The sequence below is a fragment of the Lampetra planeri genome, chromosome 12 (assembly GCF_965212315.1).
Source record: "Lampetra planeri chromosome 12, kcLamPlan1.2.h2, whole genome shotgun sequence".
NCBI lineage: Eukaryota > Metazoa > Chordata > Hyperoartia > Petromyzontiformes > Petromyzontidae > Lampetra > Lampetra planeri.
This window is the reverse complement of record NC_136118.1, coordinates 6,623,372-6,641,032: the sequence shown is the minus strand read 5'-3', so window position 1 is coordinate 6,641,032 and position 17,661 is coordinate 6,623,372. Positions and strand designations below refer to the sequence as shown.

Here is a 17,661-nt window from a genome sequence, read left to right as displayed (position 1 = left end):
CCTGGCAACCTGAGTTTGATTCCTATCCACAGGTTTTACACAGTGGTGAGTGATGATTTAAATGGTCCTGGGTACACCCCCCATTTCACCAATCCACGCTAGCCAGCATGGTGAAGTATGGTCAAACAACTCCCATGACTGAACTGGCCTAATTTAACAGTGCCTTGACAAAGACAGTATTGCTTTCTGCCACAATGTGATAGATAAAGTGGCAGGACGTTGCAGAGAGTTTTTATACGAATTTATGCCTTTCAGGAAAAGGAAGCGGGCTTGGGTAGGAGGACACGTCATTAGTAGGGATGATGGCCGATGACCTAGAATGATGATCGAGTGGCAGCCCAGGGAGGGAACGTGCTTGAGAGGACATCCACCAACACACCAACAGCAATGAAATCAGCTCACGTACAGATCCTAATTGGACGATGGCGTCGCAGGACCACGAGAGATAGCAATGACTTGGGGAGGCCTTCATCCAGGAATGTATTGCTGATGATAATGATGACGTGCTCCTTTCAACAGTGCTACAAGAGCTCGAAGGATCAGCAGCCACTGCTGGACCTGCCGCTACTGGGCTGCAGCGTAGCATACTCCCCCAAGGATGTGAGGAAGCGCAAGTACGAGCTGCGGATAAACGGGCCGCCCGGCACTGACGGCGTGGTGCTCGCCACACAAAGTCCCGAGCAGGCGGAGGAGTGGTTCAAGGTGGGTGTACGCCATCCATCACCCGGTTTGCCTCGAGAGCGCTCTTGTTCGGGTCGTGCCGCGTGTTGTTTCATCCCTAGTAGTTTCGATTGTTTGTGCTGGGAGGAAAACGTCGGGCGTTGAGCCCAAACAACACGTGTTAAAACGAGAAAACGCATCGGAGAGCTGTACCGCACAACTACGAAAACCTACAAAGTATCGCTTACATGTTATTTTTGTTACGTACTCTGAACGGGTCATGATTTTTGTTACCTGCAGTGCTTTGTGCCATTCCAGTGTTAGGAACACATGGATCATGTTAGAGACAACATATTAACTGTTAAGTGGGCATGGACAGGCCACAATTCTAGAAGGAATGATGGACGGTGTTCGAGACTAACGACAGAGTGCCAGCCAAATGAAGATGGCGCAATGAGACCAGTATTGATGGACTGTTGGTGACGGCTTTGGGAGGCCTTCATCAAGCAATGGATGGATCGAGGCTCATGATGATGATGTATTTTGTATGCATGTGGGCAGATCATCCGGGAGGTGTGCGGGGTGAGCGAAGGGACTGTGGACATAGATTGTCCATCACCGACGTCCACGCTGTCAAGAGCGGAAACGGACAAGGTCCGCTTGAGCTTTCCACTTGTCCGTGCACTTTTAGCCACATTCTCTGTTGTTATCGTTCAGTCACGGTCCAGCAGGTGGCGTTCTCTAGCTTCCACAATCAAACTGCAGAACTCGAGACTCTACCACCACGTAATATCTATCTGTGTCGTACCTAATATAGGAACTGGAACGAAGAGCGTATACAAACGTATTACGCGTTGTTCTTGAGCAGTGTGGGTAATATCTTATAAACAGATCTTCTTTCTGCGTCTCCACATGAAGATGAAATATTTTGGTCCATCACTCTCTTGGCTTTCAGACAAATGTAATCCGCGTCATTTTTTTCGGCTCACCAGCAGAGCCATCCTTATTAAATATCGCTGCTGCTTTACCAGACGTTACTGGCAGGAGCACACCCTCTAGCCAATGGGTCCCTGTTGAAAGCAAAAAAAGCAATATTCTGGGGGGGGTTCTCACAATGCAATAATTTTCTGATTAAACCACATGACACAAATCAATGCTGCTGCAACATTGTGTTGAATATTGTGCTTTGTGTTTGGTGTTGTGTTACTTATATCGGTATTTTGTTTTTAAGAGCTCTTCGTTGGAAAGAAACATCGCAATTGAAGAGGGAACGATTGGCAAGAATGGCTTAGAAGAAGTTATCATGATGAATGGAACTGATGGCAAAGACAAAGGTGATTGTTTAAAGCATTTTAATTCACATTATTTCTCATGGAACACATATGTACTCTATTTCCTTGCCTCATCTTCTTAAACATTCCTATTCAACACTTACAAGGGGTTATTTTTTTACAGTGAGATATTAATGTGATCACCTCGTTGTTGGCTGAGCAGTCCTGTACGTGCCTATTGGCTTTTGTTCTTCTTAAAATATGCAATTCACAATTTGGATTCATAAGGTGCCAAAACGCGACCGCATCTCAAGATGCTGTGCAGAAACAGTCGGCATATGTATTTCATAGAGAGAGGTAGTCGGTCATAGACAGAGGGAGATGAGGAAAGTCTTGAACCTGGAATTGAACAAAGGCAGGGAGTCGACGGCACGGCAGGCTGGGAAAGGTCGGTCCAGACTTATGAGGGCAACAGACTGAGTGGTGACATTGCACTTAATGTATAACCTCCCCACAGTATTTTTCTTTCGGCAAACATCCGATAGTGCATCCAGACAAATTGTGTCCATCAGGAGCAATCGTTGAAAGCAAGCAAACCCATGACCAGTTTCAACCTCATGGGGCTCATCAGCAAAAGTCACGCTTGTCTGAACCTCAACCCGTAACTGGAATCTCCGCAGACAAAAGCAAGCGCACGAGTCTGGCCGAACTCAAGGACTCGGTCAGCAAGGCCACAGGCAAGCGGATCACTCGCTTCATGGGGCTGGGCAAGAAGAAGAAGCTGTCGGAGGAGCCCTCCTCGTCGGAGGAGGAGTCCTCGGCATGCGGATACCTCCAGGTCCTCATCGGGGGCCGGTGGCGTGAGCGGTGGTGCCATATTAAAGACGGCGCGCTCCACGTGCACAAGGAGCGAGGAGAGGGGCGCTCCGCAGTGGCCGTCCCCGCCAGCACCGTGCCGCTCGGCGGCTGCCAGCTGCTGCCCGGGATGGACCCCAAGCACCCGTACGCGTTCCGCGTCCTGCGCGATGGGCAGGAGGCCGTTGCCCTGGAGGTGCGTGGTGACAGTTGGTGTGGGGGAGATTGGGGGGGGCGATTGGAACGGCTTGGAGAGGAGATGGAGTGGCTGGGGTGTGAGAGCTCTGTATGAAGAAAGATAATTAAAAGGAAGGGTAAGAGCGAACGTAAACACGTTACCGATTGCTCCAGTTGTGGAGCAGTGTATTTTATTTCAATCGTGTTACCCATATGGTTTCAAACGTACATGATTATCGGTCCTCTCTTTCTGTTTGTTTTGTCAATATTAAGTGACCGTTACATTTGGTCGCCGGCAAATCTCCGATCAAATGCGAATTTCATTTCGGCGCTCTTCACATCTAAACTTCCGTGGTTCAATGGCGAGCACACTGGACTTGCAATGCAGAGGTCACCACGTTGGTTCAATCTCCTGACGCGGCAGTTGAAACAATGGTGCAAGTTTATCAAATCTTCCCTCGTCTGTCCACCCAGCAGTTGAAATGGGTACAGCACAGGTAGTCGGTCGGCAGATTGCGTGTGGTGGAGGTGACGTCTGAGCACCCCCACGTCTTTCAAAATGCTTGGCCAGCATGGAAGAGCAGACCAAATGGCCTTTCGAGAGGCTCTCTAGATCTCCCTCTCGTGGTGACCCATCTGCCAGAAGTGGCATGAGCAAGCAATTGCAGGGCTGCATCTTTATCTCATTGTGCTCTCAAATCTTCAATCTGTGTGAAACCTCTCTCAGTGTAAGTCCGAGCATGCAACTGTCCGTGCTCCTTTACATATTTCGCATTTGAGGGTTTGAGATGTTTGGCCTGTTCAGGGCTGGGTTCAGTACACATTGCTAGTCAGGATGATGGCCGCTCGTCCAGACTGTTGATGATGTGGTGGCCAAAGCAGGGAACACGCACCGAGAGGACGCGGACCACGGAGATGGAGCGATGAGATCAGCTTCCGTGTAGGTGCTTAATGGTTTGTTATATTGTGACACTGTTAGAGGTGGTCACGCCTTGGAGAATGCTTCATCCGACAGTGGATAGATCATGACTACTGAGTTTAACATTGCATCCTTTCATCTATTTACGTCAATGAATCTCACAATATGAGCATCACATTTTATTTAATGGGTCCATGTTACCTCACCAGCCACCACAATGTTAAAAAGAAGTGTAAATAATTGAATAGAATTGTGACCCTCAGTTAAGACGAGCTTGCTAACTATCGCGACAGAATATTTTCATCTGTCTGCGTATGATGCCTCATACCTCAACGTTTAATTTAATTTCCAAACAAACGGCACAGATTCAATCCTGCGTCATCTGCAATGTCGAACAGGATTGACCTCATTATGGGTGACGAGGCTCTAGGCTTTCGCCAGCGCATTAACATTGATGGTGGGTGTCATGACGAGTGTGAGACAGCACTGGGGCCTAAGGCCAAAATCTGCCCGTTCGAATCCTCCATTCCTTTTCATGCATCCATGTATATATAGCCCCACTGATTTATATTGACCCCCTTCAAAATAACTCGCCACTGATGTTAGCCACGGTCCAGAATCGAACTTAGTTCACCGAGTTCATAGTGGAGCTCGCTTACTGCTGTGTCACCGCTCCTCTTGACAATGAATGTCTACTGTCTGCAGCGAAGGAATAATAACGCGTCAGAGAGACCGCCCACCAGGGTGACGTCGCGATGAAATCCGCTCGTACACAGGCTCTAGTTGGATTGTCACATCGCAGGATCATGATAAAATATTGGTGCCTCGTGGAGACCTTCATCCAGCAGTGGATTTGACCATGGCTGATGGTGGTGATCTACATTATATGACAGTGGTTCTCAACCCTTTTTTGGCTACTTCACCCCTTGTTAAATTGACCCAACATGGTTCTGAGAAATATATTTAGGAATAATGAACATGAATATTTTAACCAAATGTCCATTTTGTGAGGTATCCTAACTAGCTAGTAACTGAAAGCGAATACAAAGAAATACCACAGACGCTCTGCATGCAAGACGTTTTTGAAACCACATTGTCTCTCCTATCAATGAGTTCAGAAAGGTATTTTATATTGTCCTGGGTTACCATACGATTACAAATGTATCGCAGTTATTTTATATTGGCAGATTCATACATGATTATTCACCAATGACTCATGTATAATATAATTTCACACATTTATAAATCACCTCACAAACTCCCTGAGACATTGCCACGTGTACCCCCAGGGGTCCATGTCCCCCCCCCAGTTGAGAACCACCGTTCTATAGCATTGTCTGTCGGTGGGTAGTTGCTCACTAAGGGCATCGCCGCCTGCCCTGCTGTGTCGCCGCATGTGCCAGGCGGGCTGCAACGCGGAGATGGTTCGCTGGCTGGGGCTCGTGCTGTCGGAGGCCGGAGGAGGCACTGACCCCGTCATCCTGCCCTACGACTACGTGGACATCAACGCCCTCGGTCACGTCTTTGAGGCAGAGCAGGACGCCTGCAGGTGACCCGAGCTGTCTCGACGTCCGGCACTTCAATTGCCGCGGCGCGCTCAATTATACATGGGACGCGGTCTCTCATCGTACATTTAATGATGGCGTGAGTGCGCAGCGTGTGCCTTGGTTGCAGCTCATTTTCTTCGTGCAATATTCACCGTACACCGCAAGTCAGGTGCCGAGGACATTATTGTGATTTGTGATAAATATAGAGATTCCTCCAAAATGGCTAAAAGTTTTGAACATCATTTGGACAAAGTGTGAGCATAATGTTTGACTTCGTAGTCAAGTTTAATTTGGATAGTTTTTATGATGATATTTGTTTCATCAGTTATATTATGAAAAACAAGGTTTTCCCAAAATTAATCATATCTGGGTTATGGGTCAGTTGTGTTGTCATTTCAGCCGTGGGAGGTCTTTTTTTATTGGCAAAATGTCACCTGAGACTACCAAATGAACCAATTAGCCATAACTCTCCCATTAAAGTCAAGCATGTTGTTTATGATATTGTATTATTTCACCTTTGACCCTTTTCCAAATGCTGCTGCTCACAGGGACAAATCCAGGCATCTCAATCGCAGCACAGGTCTGCCTTGAGTGACTCATCCACTTCAATCGATGCCCTCTAATGCAGCCAAACCTCAGCATTATTTCTCTGTCTTTGAAGGTGTTTGGCTCAGCTTTGAAAACACATTCTGGAAGGATATAACAACTGCTTTTTGTAGCCCGTGTAGCTTTATTGCTTGTCGTATCCAAGTGAAGAGCTCTAACCTGCAGCTGTATAAACAGGGACATCAGCATAAAATATATTCTTTTAGTCCTGTAGTTCTTGGCCTTAAAACAGAAATTTAGCATTTTTACATGGTGAATCTTTACAAGTTCAGTGGTTCATGTTTAGCTAAGCCAAAACGCGATACTTCAGGAGTCCAGAGGGATTTCAGGTCACTTTTTCATATCTAGCTAATAAAGAACGTGTGTTATTTTGTCGTACAGCCGGACGTTACAGAGGTCTACGGCCGGGAATGTTGATTCCAAAACAAGTGTGAGACGGAACGCTTCGCTTAATGGTCCCTACAAGCAGCCAAACAAGGTGCAAATGGTTTTTAGTAATGTTATTTGTCAATTTAACATGTCGGCTTTCGCGACCAATATTATCCATAATAGAGGTTTTTGGTTCGATCGTGTAAATATATAAATGTGTCGTTTAACCCGCCACCACCCGACACAGCCAATTAGTAAGGTTTGGCTGTGTCTTTAAGGCGAAACGTTGTACTCGAATTGTAAATGTTGTGGGTTTACTCACCAACATACCGGTGTGCTGAACTCGTAACTAATTGACATATTTTGTTTGCGTGACAAACCTTACTAATTGGCTTTGTCGGGTGGTGGCGGGTTTAACGACACATTTATATTTTACACGATCTAACCCAAAAACCTCTTATGAATGTTATTCGTGTAATATAAATTCTTTAACGTTAAAAACACCATTGTGTTCTTTTATTTCGGCTTAAACGTAAGAAAAACACCATAGTTTATTTTACCTCGGCTTACATACATTGTTTCTGGATTGGCACTTGCGATGTTTCAACCGTGCCATGCCAATCGGATAGTGCTCATCCATCACCCATAGAAAAAAACGCATGCCTGGGATGTTTTACTTTTATCCAACGTTGACATACCCTAGCCCAAGCCTCCGCTCTAGCACAGCCTGGCAGCAACAAAAAGGCAAAACACATGCATGCACATACCTTTTGATGACTCAATCACTGCTTCCTTCATATGCCACACTGTCTTTTAATGCTTTGTTATGCTATCTGCCGCTCATTTGAAATCCTGTCAGGGGTGTTTTCAAGGCAATCAAGTCCAATGCAGACACACTGATAAACTGGTTGTCAGAGAGGAGTCCAATGCAACAGGACCATTATGTAACGTCTGCCAAGTGGTCAAATTGCTCTGAAGAAATTCCCTTTTGGCTCGTGCTACGATTGCCTGTAGCGGGGTTTACCAAACTCCGGCCCTCACAACCCACAGCATGGTTTGACTTTTCACGTTCATCAGTCTTTTCCAATCAATTGCAAATTTAGTTGACATGTGCTACACATGGCTGATGATTGGTAAATACGGCCGTCGCAACATAGAGAGCGCAGATTCAAATTCAGAAATCTCTCGACGCCACTTGTGGGATGTTTTGCACGCAACATGCGCTTGGCTTCATTTGCACTTTCACAGAGAAGCTTGGCAAACATGAAAAGGTGTGCCTTGGTGGTGCATAATGACTGGAGTTCGGGAAACGCTGACCTGCGTAAGCTATGCTGCTCGTTTTCCCACTCTTTTGTTTTCATTTAAATCTGCTCTTCCCTCTCGGGCGGCTGCTGCTGCTGCTTCTCTTGGGCTGCCCCCTGCAGGAGGGGAAGGGGGAGGCGGGCAGACACGCTGCTCTGTCCCGCCAGCGCTCTGACCCTCTGCACTACCAGAGCCCCTCCCCGAGCACACGCCGAGCACAGGGTTTGGGGGGCAAGCCCCCCACGGGACCCAGTGCTGGTGACCAGGGGGGCAAGTCTCTGCCTCGGGATCGCAGGCAGCAGGTAATGTGCGAGGATGCTTGCTGCTACTGCTGCTTCGATTTTTTTTTCCTGCAGTTTATTGCTTTTCTGGCTGGTGAATTGTAAATCTTCTTACGGCACTTTTACTGCAGTAAATTTAAATGGGTTTGATTTAAATGGATTTTTATTATTGAAGTTTATTTTTTTACTAAATTTAGGCTTGATACAGTTGGCGGTCACCAAAAAAAATACTCTCAGGGTTTTAAAATATTTAACATTTTCATTATAGATTTACAAATTTAATGTCCGCTGTTTGCAGGATAAGAAGATTTATGTCACAGGCAGAAGAACAACTGTAAAACAGCAAGCGGCAGCGCTGAGCGAACAGAAGGAGAAACCGCAACAGAACGCAACTGTCAAGAGGAATCCTTCCAGTAAATATCTATTGATTTTATACGTCTGCTTTTAAAACAAACACTTCTCCTGAACTGAACTCAGCGACTCTGCGTAAATGTTTAGAAAGTATTTGCAATTTCACTTTCTGATATATCCAAAGTACCCAAACTGATGACAGATGTCTTTACTTTGCTGTGGACACAAGTAAGCTGCTCTGCCACTTATGTTTAGCTTTTGCAGATGCGTTTGAGAGCTGCAAATTCCATACGCCCAGCACGTGATAAGAAGGAAACGCAATCCCAATGCCTTTGCTGCTGCCTTAAGACAGGGCTCCAGATATCCTGCTTTTAAAGGCACGTGCATGGAATAAAGTATCCCTTAGAAAAAAATAAGTGGGGTTTTCTCTGGTATGTATTTCATAAAGTGATATATATTTTAAAATGTTGTGATACCATATTTACGGAGGTGGTGCACAAGCACACGTAACAAAACCTGGACACAGTCGATAATGCTGACAATTACACATTCTTCCTCTGAGGGCAGTGTTATTGACGAATGTGCTGAGTTTTTGTGATTCAATCCAAGGGATTTATTTTGGTGTTGTAAAAATGCATAACTGTATTGCATTGATGTTAATGTGCTTTGAATTACAATTCATAATTAATAATATTGATAATAAATTATTAACCCCTAAATACGATTCGTTTAGTTTGCAGCCCCTTTGTCAATCTACTGCTGGGCGGAGGCGCCCCCCTTATGGGGGTTGTATCGCCATACTTCCCCATGCTGGTCAGTGCAGATTGGTGAAAAGGAGGGCCTAGAACCAGTTACGATGCCACCCGCCACTGATATTAGCTGGATTGTCCAGGATTGACCGATACAGCTCAATCAGAACTGCGCTTGTAGTCCAAAAGCAAAATCGACGTCAAATGCACGCTCTGCATTTACTATCAGACGCAGACTCGCAGCGTTACGGCAAGCATCGTGCAGAGGCCGACGCGAAGAGGTTCCAGGCAGAAAAGGAGGAGTTGGAGAAAAAGAAGGAACGTCTCCGATGCCAACTGGCACAACTCAAGACCCAGCGCAAGGAACTCAAGGAGGCTATGGAGAAATGCACGGGTGGGTGGGTGGGCAGCCGCTGGCATACACTCTGGAAACTTGCAGCGACGCCACACAGTTCTTGATTTAGTTGGTTGTGCATTTTTTTCTTGGTTTTCTTAAACTATGGTATCATTTTTATTTTTATTTTACTTTTATTAATTTTTTTTTTACCTACGTGACTTTACCGAAAAAACCTAAGAATATGAATCCTTGCAGTCACGAAAGCTTCAAATCTAGAATTAATATGGTATCATTATTATTATGTACATGGTCGTGTCATCGTGCGTTGGTCCCCATTGGCTAAAAATAAGTTTGGAATAGATAACAACACGAAATGTTCAACAATTTTTGTCTTTTATAAATGTTGCTGTTGTGCTCATACATCACGGACCTCTCTTTTAAAATAGTGAGACAACTGGCTAAATGGGACCATCCGTGTAACAAAATCAAATAAATTACAACAATAATTCATTTTATGTTCCACAATCTCAAATATTCATGCACATTCATAATCTGTAACTTGTTTTAGTAAATCATGAGACTGTAATAAAATGTTTTGTTTATTACAATAGGAAAATGCAGAGCTTTTTCTGAGATTACTTGACATTCTACATTTTCTTTGGCATAAATGCCTACTCTCCGGAGAAGCTTTCATGCTAAGAAAGTAAGACTCCTCAAAGGCAAATTTTGCCACAGGGCAGCACTTTTCTAACGACTTGAAATTGTTCAGCAGCCAGCACTGACCGGCTGTCCCTGATGCTTTTTGGGTGTATTTTTGGAGACAGCCTCCAGCCATTGTTTTTTTTTTGCTAACATATATTTTGTAATTTAATCCAAATTGTATCCTGATTGGGCTATCGATGTCACTCCATGAAACATAATGTAAGTGGATCTCTTGCAGAGCCGTGCAACCCTTCAAGTTATAGAAGAGCTCACCTGAAGTGGATGTCACAGAGCTACCTCTGAGAGATCTCTTCAAGTGACTTCTGGTCCACACAGTAGAGGGCAGAACTTTCCCACCTGCTCTGTATGTGAGAGTAATGTTTGTTGCATGATGGTCAAATTGATATTTTCATTCTCAGAGCAGGAATTTAGCCAATTAAGTGCAGGACAACATTTTTTTGTCACGGATATTTTTTTCATGCTGTTATTTGAGACCATCATGGTTGCTAAGCACTGAACGAAAAGCCAGCAACAAACACCACTGTGCAAGTTGTGATAGATAATAATCAACACGTTCCTTCAGAGTGGGCAGGTAGGAACTTGGTTGGACAGCGCATTCGTGCACGACAGAAAGCTCGCGGTCACGTGACGCACTTCAACCAAACCGGGAGCGTACATGTTTGGGAGGAGCTATGCACGACAGACAGAAAAATAATCCCTGGTGGGCAGTGTGGAACCTGTTGTACCTACCTGTAACACATTTCTTGGGTTGAGCAGTCTAATCACAGGCGGCTGCCTACATTCATAACCAGGATATCAGCGGTGCTGGCTCAGCGCTCTGACCTCTGACCTCCAGCCATTGTAACGGTGGCACTTGCTGCAGGTGGTGGCAAGCAGCGGCTCGGAAGGCTGGAGGAGCGACTGCACAAACTCGAAGACGAGTGCCGGATGCGCGAGCAGGAGCGTGTAGAGTTGGAGCTCAAGATCACCGAGGTCAAGGAGAGCCTGAAAAAGGCCCAGGCCGGAGGTCCTTCGCTGGGTATCACCATCGACCCGAAGGTCGTGGGTTCCCCTCCTCTACAGGTCATTGTGTGAACGTTCACCTTGCTTCTGCTGTTCATGCGTACTCTTGGTTGTTTTTTTCCTTTTGCGAGAAGATTTCTTGTAAAAATATAATTTCAAAATATGTTCAATGGATATAAATTACCTGTTCTGAGTGGCACACCTAGCTAAAAGTAATGGAGAGGGTAAATTGTATGTATATTTTTTACAATTTAATATTTATAATAAATCTCAAAAATTATCCGTGGCATACAACAATCAGGAATCTTTTGTTTGGAGGGGTTGGGGGGGTTGTTGGGACTCCCCCTTGTCCTCCACATAGCAAAATTGACCCAAACTGCAGTCTTGAGACTAACTGAAAACAAGCATAATGATAAAGTTTTACATTATTGCGCAAAAGCTATGTTGTTAACGTGGTTTGGCTACAGTAACTGCTTGATGTCAAGCCGTTTCTCATTTGTCAATGACAAAACAATCCCAACACAATTAAACCAGCTTGCATCGATCTTTTTTTGTAGAGTCCCCAGGTACAGAGGGTGAAGCGTGGCAGTTCCCTCGGCTCCAGTCCAGAACCCAGCGACACAGATATGGCGATGCTGCCCGTCAACTGTGCGGCCATGCTCAAGAGGAAACAGAATTCTGCACCGCAAACTGGCCGAGGCCACGTCATTCAAAAGGCCAAGGTATTGTGCTTTGGTTGCTACCTTGTCCCACTTTTTGCAAGATCATCTTCTTGAGGTAGCTGTCCTGGGAAATCTTTAAATCTTCCCAGGACATTAAAAGTTGTCAATTGCGTAAGCATACACTACTCCCTACTTGTGTTTTTCGTGAGATATTCACTCCATGATTTGTCCCATTTAATTGTTCCTCGGAAGTGGCAACATTATCTGTACTGTGACTTCAAGAACATCACATCTCATCTGAGGTCATATTTTTTCAGGATGACGACCGCTTGTGTTGCGATCGAAACGTCGTACTTTTTTGTTTTTTTCTTTGAACCCATCTACGTGACTTTACCGAAAGACCCAAATAATATGAATTCCTGCAGCCACGAAAGCTTTAAGTCAAGATTCATTTAAGGTCACTGGTGGTTTGAACCTAGATCATTTTGTCATGTATTCCAGCATGCCTGACTGCATGCCGATGTCTCAATTAATTTCGATGCAGACATGTTTAATTGGTAAGCTTTATTGTGAATGCCTGCTGAAATTATGGCTAAGCTTACACGTAAATTTAAGCTGTGAAATATTTGTATGGATAGGTTTCCAAAAAAACTGTTGCAATGCTAATTACATGTGCAAACTTTAAGTGTGTATTCTAGAATTAAGAGCTCATGTGGTTTAAGAGGGATTTAAAAATGTCATTGAATGTTCACATTTACTAATGAACAAATGTTGCTCTCGTTCACAGGAGTGGGAGAAGAAGGGGACAAACTGAGACGGGATCCAAAGTGGATGGTTACACTGTGGCGGTGTGGCATGCGGTATATCAACCACAAAAAATATCTATATTTAAAAAAACAACTTTGTGAAAACACTGACAAAAAAATGTACGTCTATGGAACTGCAGCCAAATCATCTCTGCTCAAAGTAAAGTGATGTCTCTGAAAATGAACTGACTTTTATACAACGACGTGTGTTCTGCAGACATTTCATGGCGTGTAAATCAAGCGTCGCTTTGCTTGTATCTTGCTGTTTAAGATACTCGTTAGTACATGAGCTAAAGGTTGTCCTGTTGAGGAGAGGTGTACTGATGCATTAATTTGTTAGTTAATATCAGCTCTTAAGCTAACCAATGTGTGCATCAAATCATATCTGCATCAAATCATGTGTGCAATCAATGTTTATCGATTCACACATCTTGTACAGATGCTGCTGCGGTGATGTAATGGTTAGCTTACTGGACTTTCCAAAAGGTCACCAGTTCAATCTCCCTGTGTTTCAGTTGAAACGTTGGATATGTTTCTGAAATCCCTTCCCCTGCTTCGGTCCATCCAAGTCATTTCAGCGGGTAGACATAGTTCGTCCATCGGCAGGTCACGTACATATGTACATTGAACTTGTATCGCACCGTACATAGCCAACTGTGCTACTAGGTGTGGTCGGTCAAGTATGGGTACTGCCACCTCTGCCAAGACATCTGGCCAGAGTGAAAGAGGAGATAACAAAAAAATGTCCTGCTGCGGAGGGGTGCTCTCGAGCTCCCTCGAGTGCAGGCCGTTCCACCAGAAATTGCACGAGCGAGCAATTTCAGGGCTACACCTTTTAATTTTTATATCCTGCATGGAAGGGTTTCACGTGATCCCTGCCCAGAGCAGCCACTCGTGGCCGCTACAGTCATCAAAGCGTTCCAGAGAATTGTCACACCCCCCCCCCCTCGCTATTGCGTTTCTTGCCACGGTTCTTTCTTTCCTCTCTGTGGACACGTAGCAACTGCCGCAAGTACTACGATAAACAGCCGCTTTACGGCAGTATTTGTGTTTGAAAGATGTAGATGTACGCGGTTTTTTTTTTACGTATGCAATAGTTCTGCCCAATCCACATGTTTTGTGGTGCATTGCATTGAAAGAAATGCAAGGATCACGTTTCAATTTTTTTTTTCGGGTTGGGACAACAACTTTCTAAATTAGACAGTTGTTATGCAGTTGTATCCAGTGTTACTTCTGCGCAAGTTTTGGCTGTTGTGCTGTGCATACATAAATATCCGAATTGCGTTTGGGTTGCGTTTCCGGGTTGTGATTTCTGACTCGAAGCTCGGCACGTGGATCGTGCCGAGCAACGACGTCTCACTTGGCGCGTGTGCTCAGAATTTCGCCAGGAACTGGATTGAGTAGATTCTCCCAGCACGTGGTAAGAAATGTCGGACGTCGTGCCGAACAATACGGCGGTACAACCCGAAAACGATCGGAGAGCTGAGCACCTGGTCTCGTTGGAATCTTAAACCGTTGAACATCGCAATCTGTTTCCCCGTACTCTCGTAGTGCAGATCGGTATTTTATCTGACATTTTAACATTAAACTGCTAGCTTTGGGGTTTTCTTTATTTTTCTTCTCATTGTTTTGCTTTACTATGTGCAATTGTTAATACAGTGAGGTGCCTTTTATAGGTGATAATTTAATATTTAATGTAAACGTTTATAATGCACTTACTCAACCATCCCGATTAGGAATTGGTGCATCAGTGAGAAGTCATCAACGTTCATAACTTGTAATAATTCAGCAGGTGTCTATTAAAAATACTATCAATGCGGTTTTTAACAGTTTTTCCCAATGTGCATTTAGATCTGGGCACATTTCTGATTGAATTCAACAAATATAAAGAAGATATTTTTTAATTTGTCTTTCGGTGCTAATATAAATGTTTTTTTGTGACACTCTGTGTGCAGTGCATGGCTTGCATCAGAGTAACACCCCAGACACGTGCGTAACAAAAACGACGAAAATAATTTAACCAACCCTTTGTATGACCGTCCTTTGTCACGCTGGTCCGTGCGGGTCAGTGAGCTTGGAAAGGGGCGGTTGGGGGTGGGGTGTGCACAGGACCAGTTCATATATATTCTTGGTTCTTTCGGTAAAGTCACATAAATAGAAAACAAAAAATCTAAAAAAATAATCAAAATAAAATACAAATAACGAAATAAAAAAATACATTTCAAATATTGATTTTGAAGCTTTCGTAACTGCAGGAATCCATACTCTCTGGTTCTTTCGGTAAAGTCACGTAGGTATAAAAATAAAATAAATCACGACGTTTCGGGCGCAACACAAGCGTCCGTCATCAGGTGGGAAAGCGTAGCCTGCTGCTGAGGCAGACTATTTTAAACGTCGTGATTTATTTTATTTTTATACCTACGTGACTTTACCGAAAGAACCAAAGAGTATACATTTCAAATAATAAAATAAAAAAGCCCACGACGTTTCGATTGCAACACAACCCGTCTTCATCAGGCGGTTTTTTGCTTTTTTGCATCGGGTGGGTTTTTTGCTTTAATTATTTTCAATTTATTTTTCACTTTACTTTTTTATTGAAATTTTATTTTAGATTTTTTGTTTTCTATTTACGTGACTTTACCGAAAGAACCAAGAATATGAATTCCTGCATTCACGAAAGTTTGACGTCAAAAGTTCATATATAGCTTGCTACTGATGTGAGCCTTGACCGGGAACCAACTCAGGCCGTCATCGCATGGGGTAAATATCGCCCTTGCACCAGCACCCCCCCCCCCCCTCCATACACGTGTTATGTTACAGTAAATATCAAGACCAAGAGCAGTGCAGACGTTAAAGCTAGTGCACAGGGCTATGCGAACTTGCTGCTTGTTTAATTGGAGTTTCGTCATCTCAACTGGGATGTATTGAGCTGAGGAATGCTGAATACATCAGGAGTTCTGATATAGTCTCAGCTTTTGAGATGATGCCACAAGGCACTGCACACACTTCTGTGCTTCATTCAATAAGAGGATGTTTTTTTCAACACATTGCAATGTGTATTTTATGCCACAGTCATAGCTCACTCATTCCGTGACATTCATGTTTTGGCTAGGTGTTATGTATTGATCGCATTACTGAAATTTTGTAACTGTTTTAAAGTTCTTTTTTTACAGAACAGAAAACGTTTACTGTCACTGGATAACATCAAGATGATGGTTGCAGGAATGTAAACATAATATTAGGAATAAGACAGATCGTCACAACTGCCTGTTTAAAAGAAATCTCAACACACATTTTTTGTTTAGACACGTTTTTGACAGAATCGTTTTTTTCTTACCCTGTACATAGTATCTAAAACTAATGCAACAGTGTACGCTGTATATATTTCATATCTGTGTAGTGTTACTGTTAGCACAATTACCACTGAAACAGTTTGTATGGTTTTGACAGTGAGAAGCTGCTGCTGCTGCTACCTAAATAACTGAAAGAGATCCAAAATCAACCACCAACTCCTGTACATATTAGGCATTAAGAAGCCTTGTCTCAACATTTGTCAGAGTAGGTCATCGTGTGCAGTTGTCAATACCCAAATTCCCAATTTGTCAAAAAATTAATCAAGCGGAAAGAAATATTATATAAATAATTTGACCACAAAAGTCTCAATGAGTCTCAAGACCATTTTGTTTCATGAGGGCCAGGCTACATGGTGATGTTTGACCAATACCATAAATAAGTGATTGACTTCACGTGGGAGGACACTAGAGAACCTGGAGAACCACCTCGGCATGACCACACTGTAGTCCCACGCCGACAATACCTGACAAGCGCTGGTGTTAACCCATCAATGTACTAGCCAGGCCAAAGTCCTGCGTTCTGACGAGACCTGGTGCATTTATAGTGATTTGGTCAAAAAAAAAAACCGACAGACACGTGCATCTCGCCCGTGCTTAACGTATGCGTGTTGCTGTAGCAGTAGCGATGGTTTACTTTTTCATTGGTGTGTGTGTGTGAATGAGCGTCTCACTCTCGGCTTTAGAGTTCTCTAAAACAAAACGTAGGTATGTGTGTGTGTAGAAAGATACACACATGCTCGCTTCAACATTGCCACCGGTGGCTCCAAGTGAAACTGATCAACATGGTCATTTTAGGAAGACTTATAGGAAGTTCCATTTCAGGGTAACCAAAGAATTTGTGGAACAATTTTAAGTTGTCAGAATACAAGTGCCAATTTTCAATGAAGAGATGCCAGTTTTTTTTTCACACTGATATTTGACCAGTCAAAACCTCTTGGTGTGACCATTCAATTATCGAATTATATGTGATGTATCAGCCTGTGTCCATGATTATGGCAGCGGTGTTTAAATGGAAAAACGTGTGGCTTTTTACATTTACTCCATTTTTTCACGTGAATTCTACAGTTAACAAACTGGCTTTCATTGTACCTTCGTCAATGTTATTTTTTGCAAATATGTCCGTGTTAATTGATCTTTAGCCTCCTTAAATAATAGGTGACTTAATGGTAAATACAACCCTTTAAAATATGGTTTACATCTTCGCATGTAAAAAAAAAAGATTTTTGCTCATTGAGAGTTTATTATGAGAAAAAGAAATGTTTCAAATGCATAAAAAGAATTGGTGTTAAATATTAAGCAAAATATGGTGAATAATGTATATGTTGATTCTATGTTTCTATCGTTTTTAAATATAAGTTTTTCACACACAAAATATCAAGGTTTTAATTATTTTTTCAACATCACTTCATAATTTCTAAACTGTTATGGGATTGTAAGTGTGTTTTTCTATCATAAATTAAAAAGCTGTCTACCTTAACAGTGTCCTCATTTCATTTTGAAAATGGTTGTACATTTTGTTTGTGCGCTGTGAAATGTTACCAGGTAATTGCATGACAAAACACATTTTCCAATTACCATTCCTGAATTTCCATACACAGTACAACAACTAAAGCTTATCTCAAAATAGGTAATATTGTACACTTTTAAAAATAGCTATTTCAACCCTTTGTCAGTACGCTGATGGTTGAAGG

General features: G+C 43.3%; 1 protein-coding gene across 4 annotated transcripts in view; it reads left to right on the top strand.

Annotated features, from left to right (window-relative positions):
- Positions 1 to 17,447, top strand: part of LOC144721585 (actin filament-associated protein 1-like) — a 46,922-nt gene extending 29,475 nt beyond the window's left edge. For 2 of the 4 annotated variants that reach the window (XM_078599321.1, XM_078599319.1), the window contains 11 exons: positions 520 to 702; positions 1,222 to 1,314; positions 1,892 to 1,994; positions 2,612 to 2,982; positions 5,286 to 5,431; positions 6,417 to 6,513; positions 7,829 to 8,008; positions 8,286 to 8,400; positions 9,317 to 9,481; positions 11,010 to 11,209; positions 11,707 to 17,447. In XM_078599321.1, the coding sequence (XP_078455447.1) occupies positions 520 to 702; positions 1,222 to 1,314; positions 1,892 to 1,994; positions 2,612 to 2,982; positions 5,286 to 5,431; positions 6,417 to 6,513; positions 7,829 to 8,008; positions 8,286 to 8,400; positions 9,317 to 9,481; positions 11,010 to 11,209; positions 11,707 to 11,925 (1,872 nt within the window). In that variant the 3' untranslated portion in view covers positions 11,926 to 17,447. The remainder of the gene's footprint in view (positions 1 to 519; positions 703 to 1,221; positions 1,315 to 1,891; positions 1,995 to 2,611; positions 2,983 to 5,285; positions 5,432 to 6,416; positions 6,514 to 7,828; positions 8,009 to 8,285; positions 8,401 to 9,316; positions 9,482 to 11,009; positions 11,210 to 11,706) is intronic. The other 2 variants (XM_078599320.1, XM_078599322.1) reach the window with 2 other exon arrangements.
- The last annotated feature ends 214 nt before the right edge of the window (positions 17,448 to 17,661 follow it).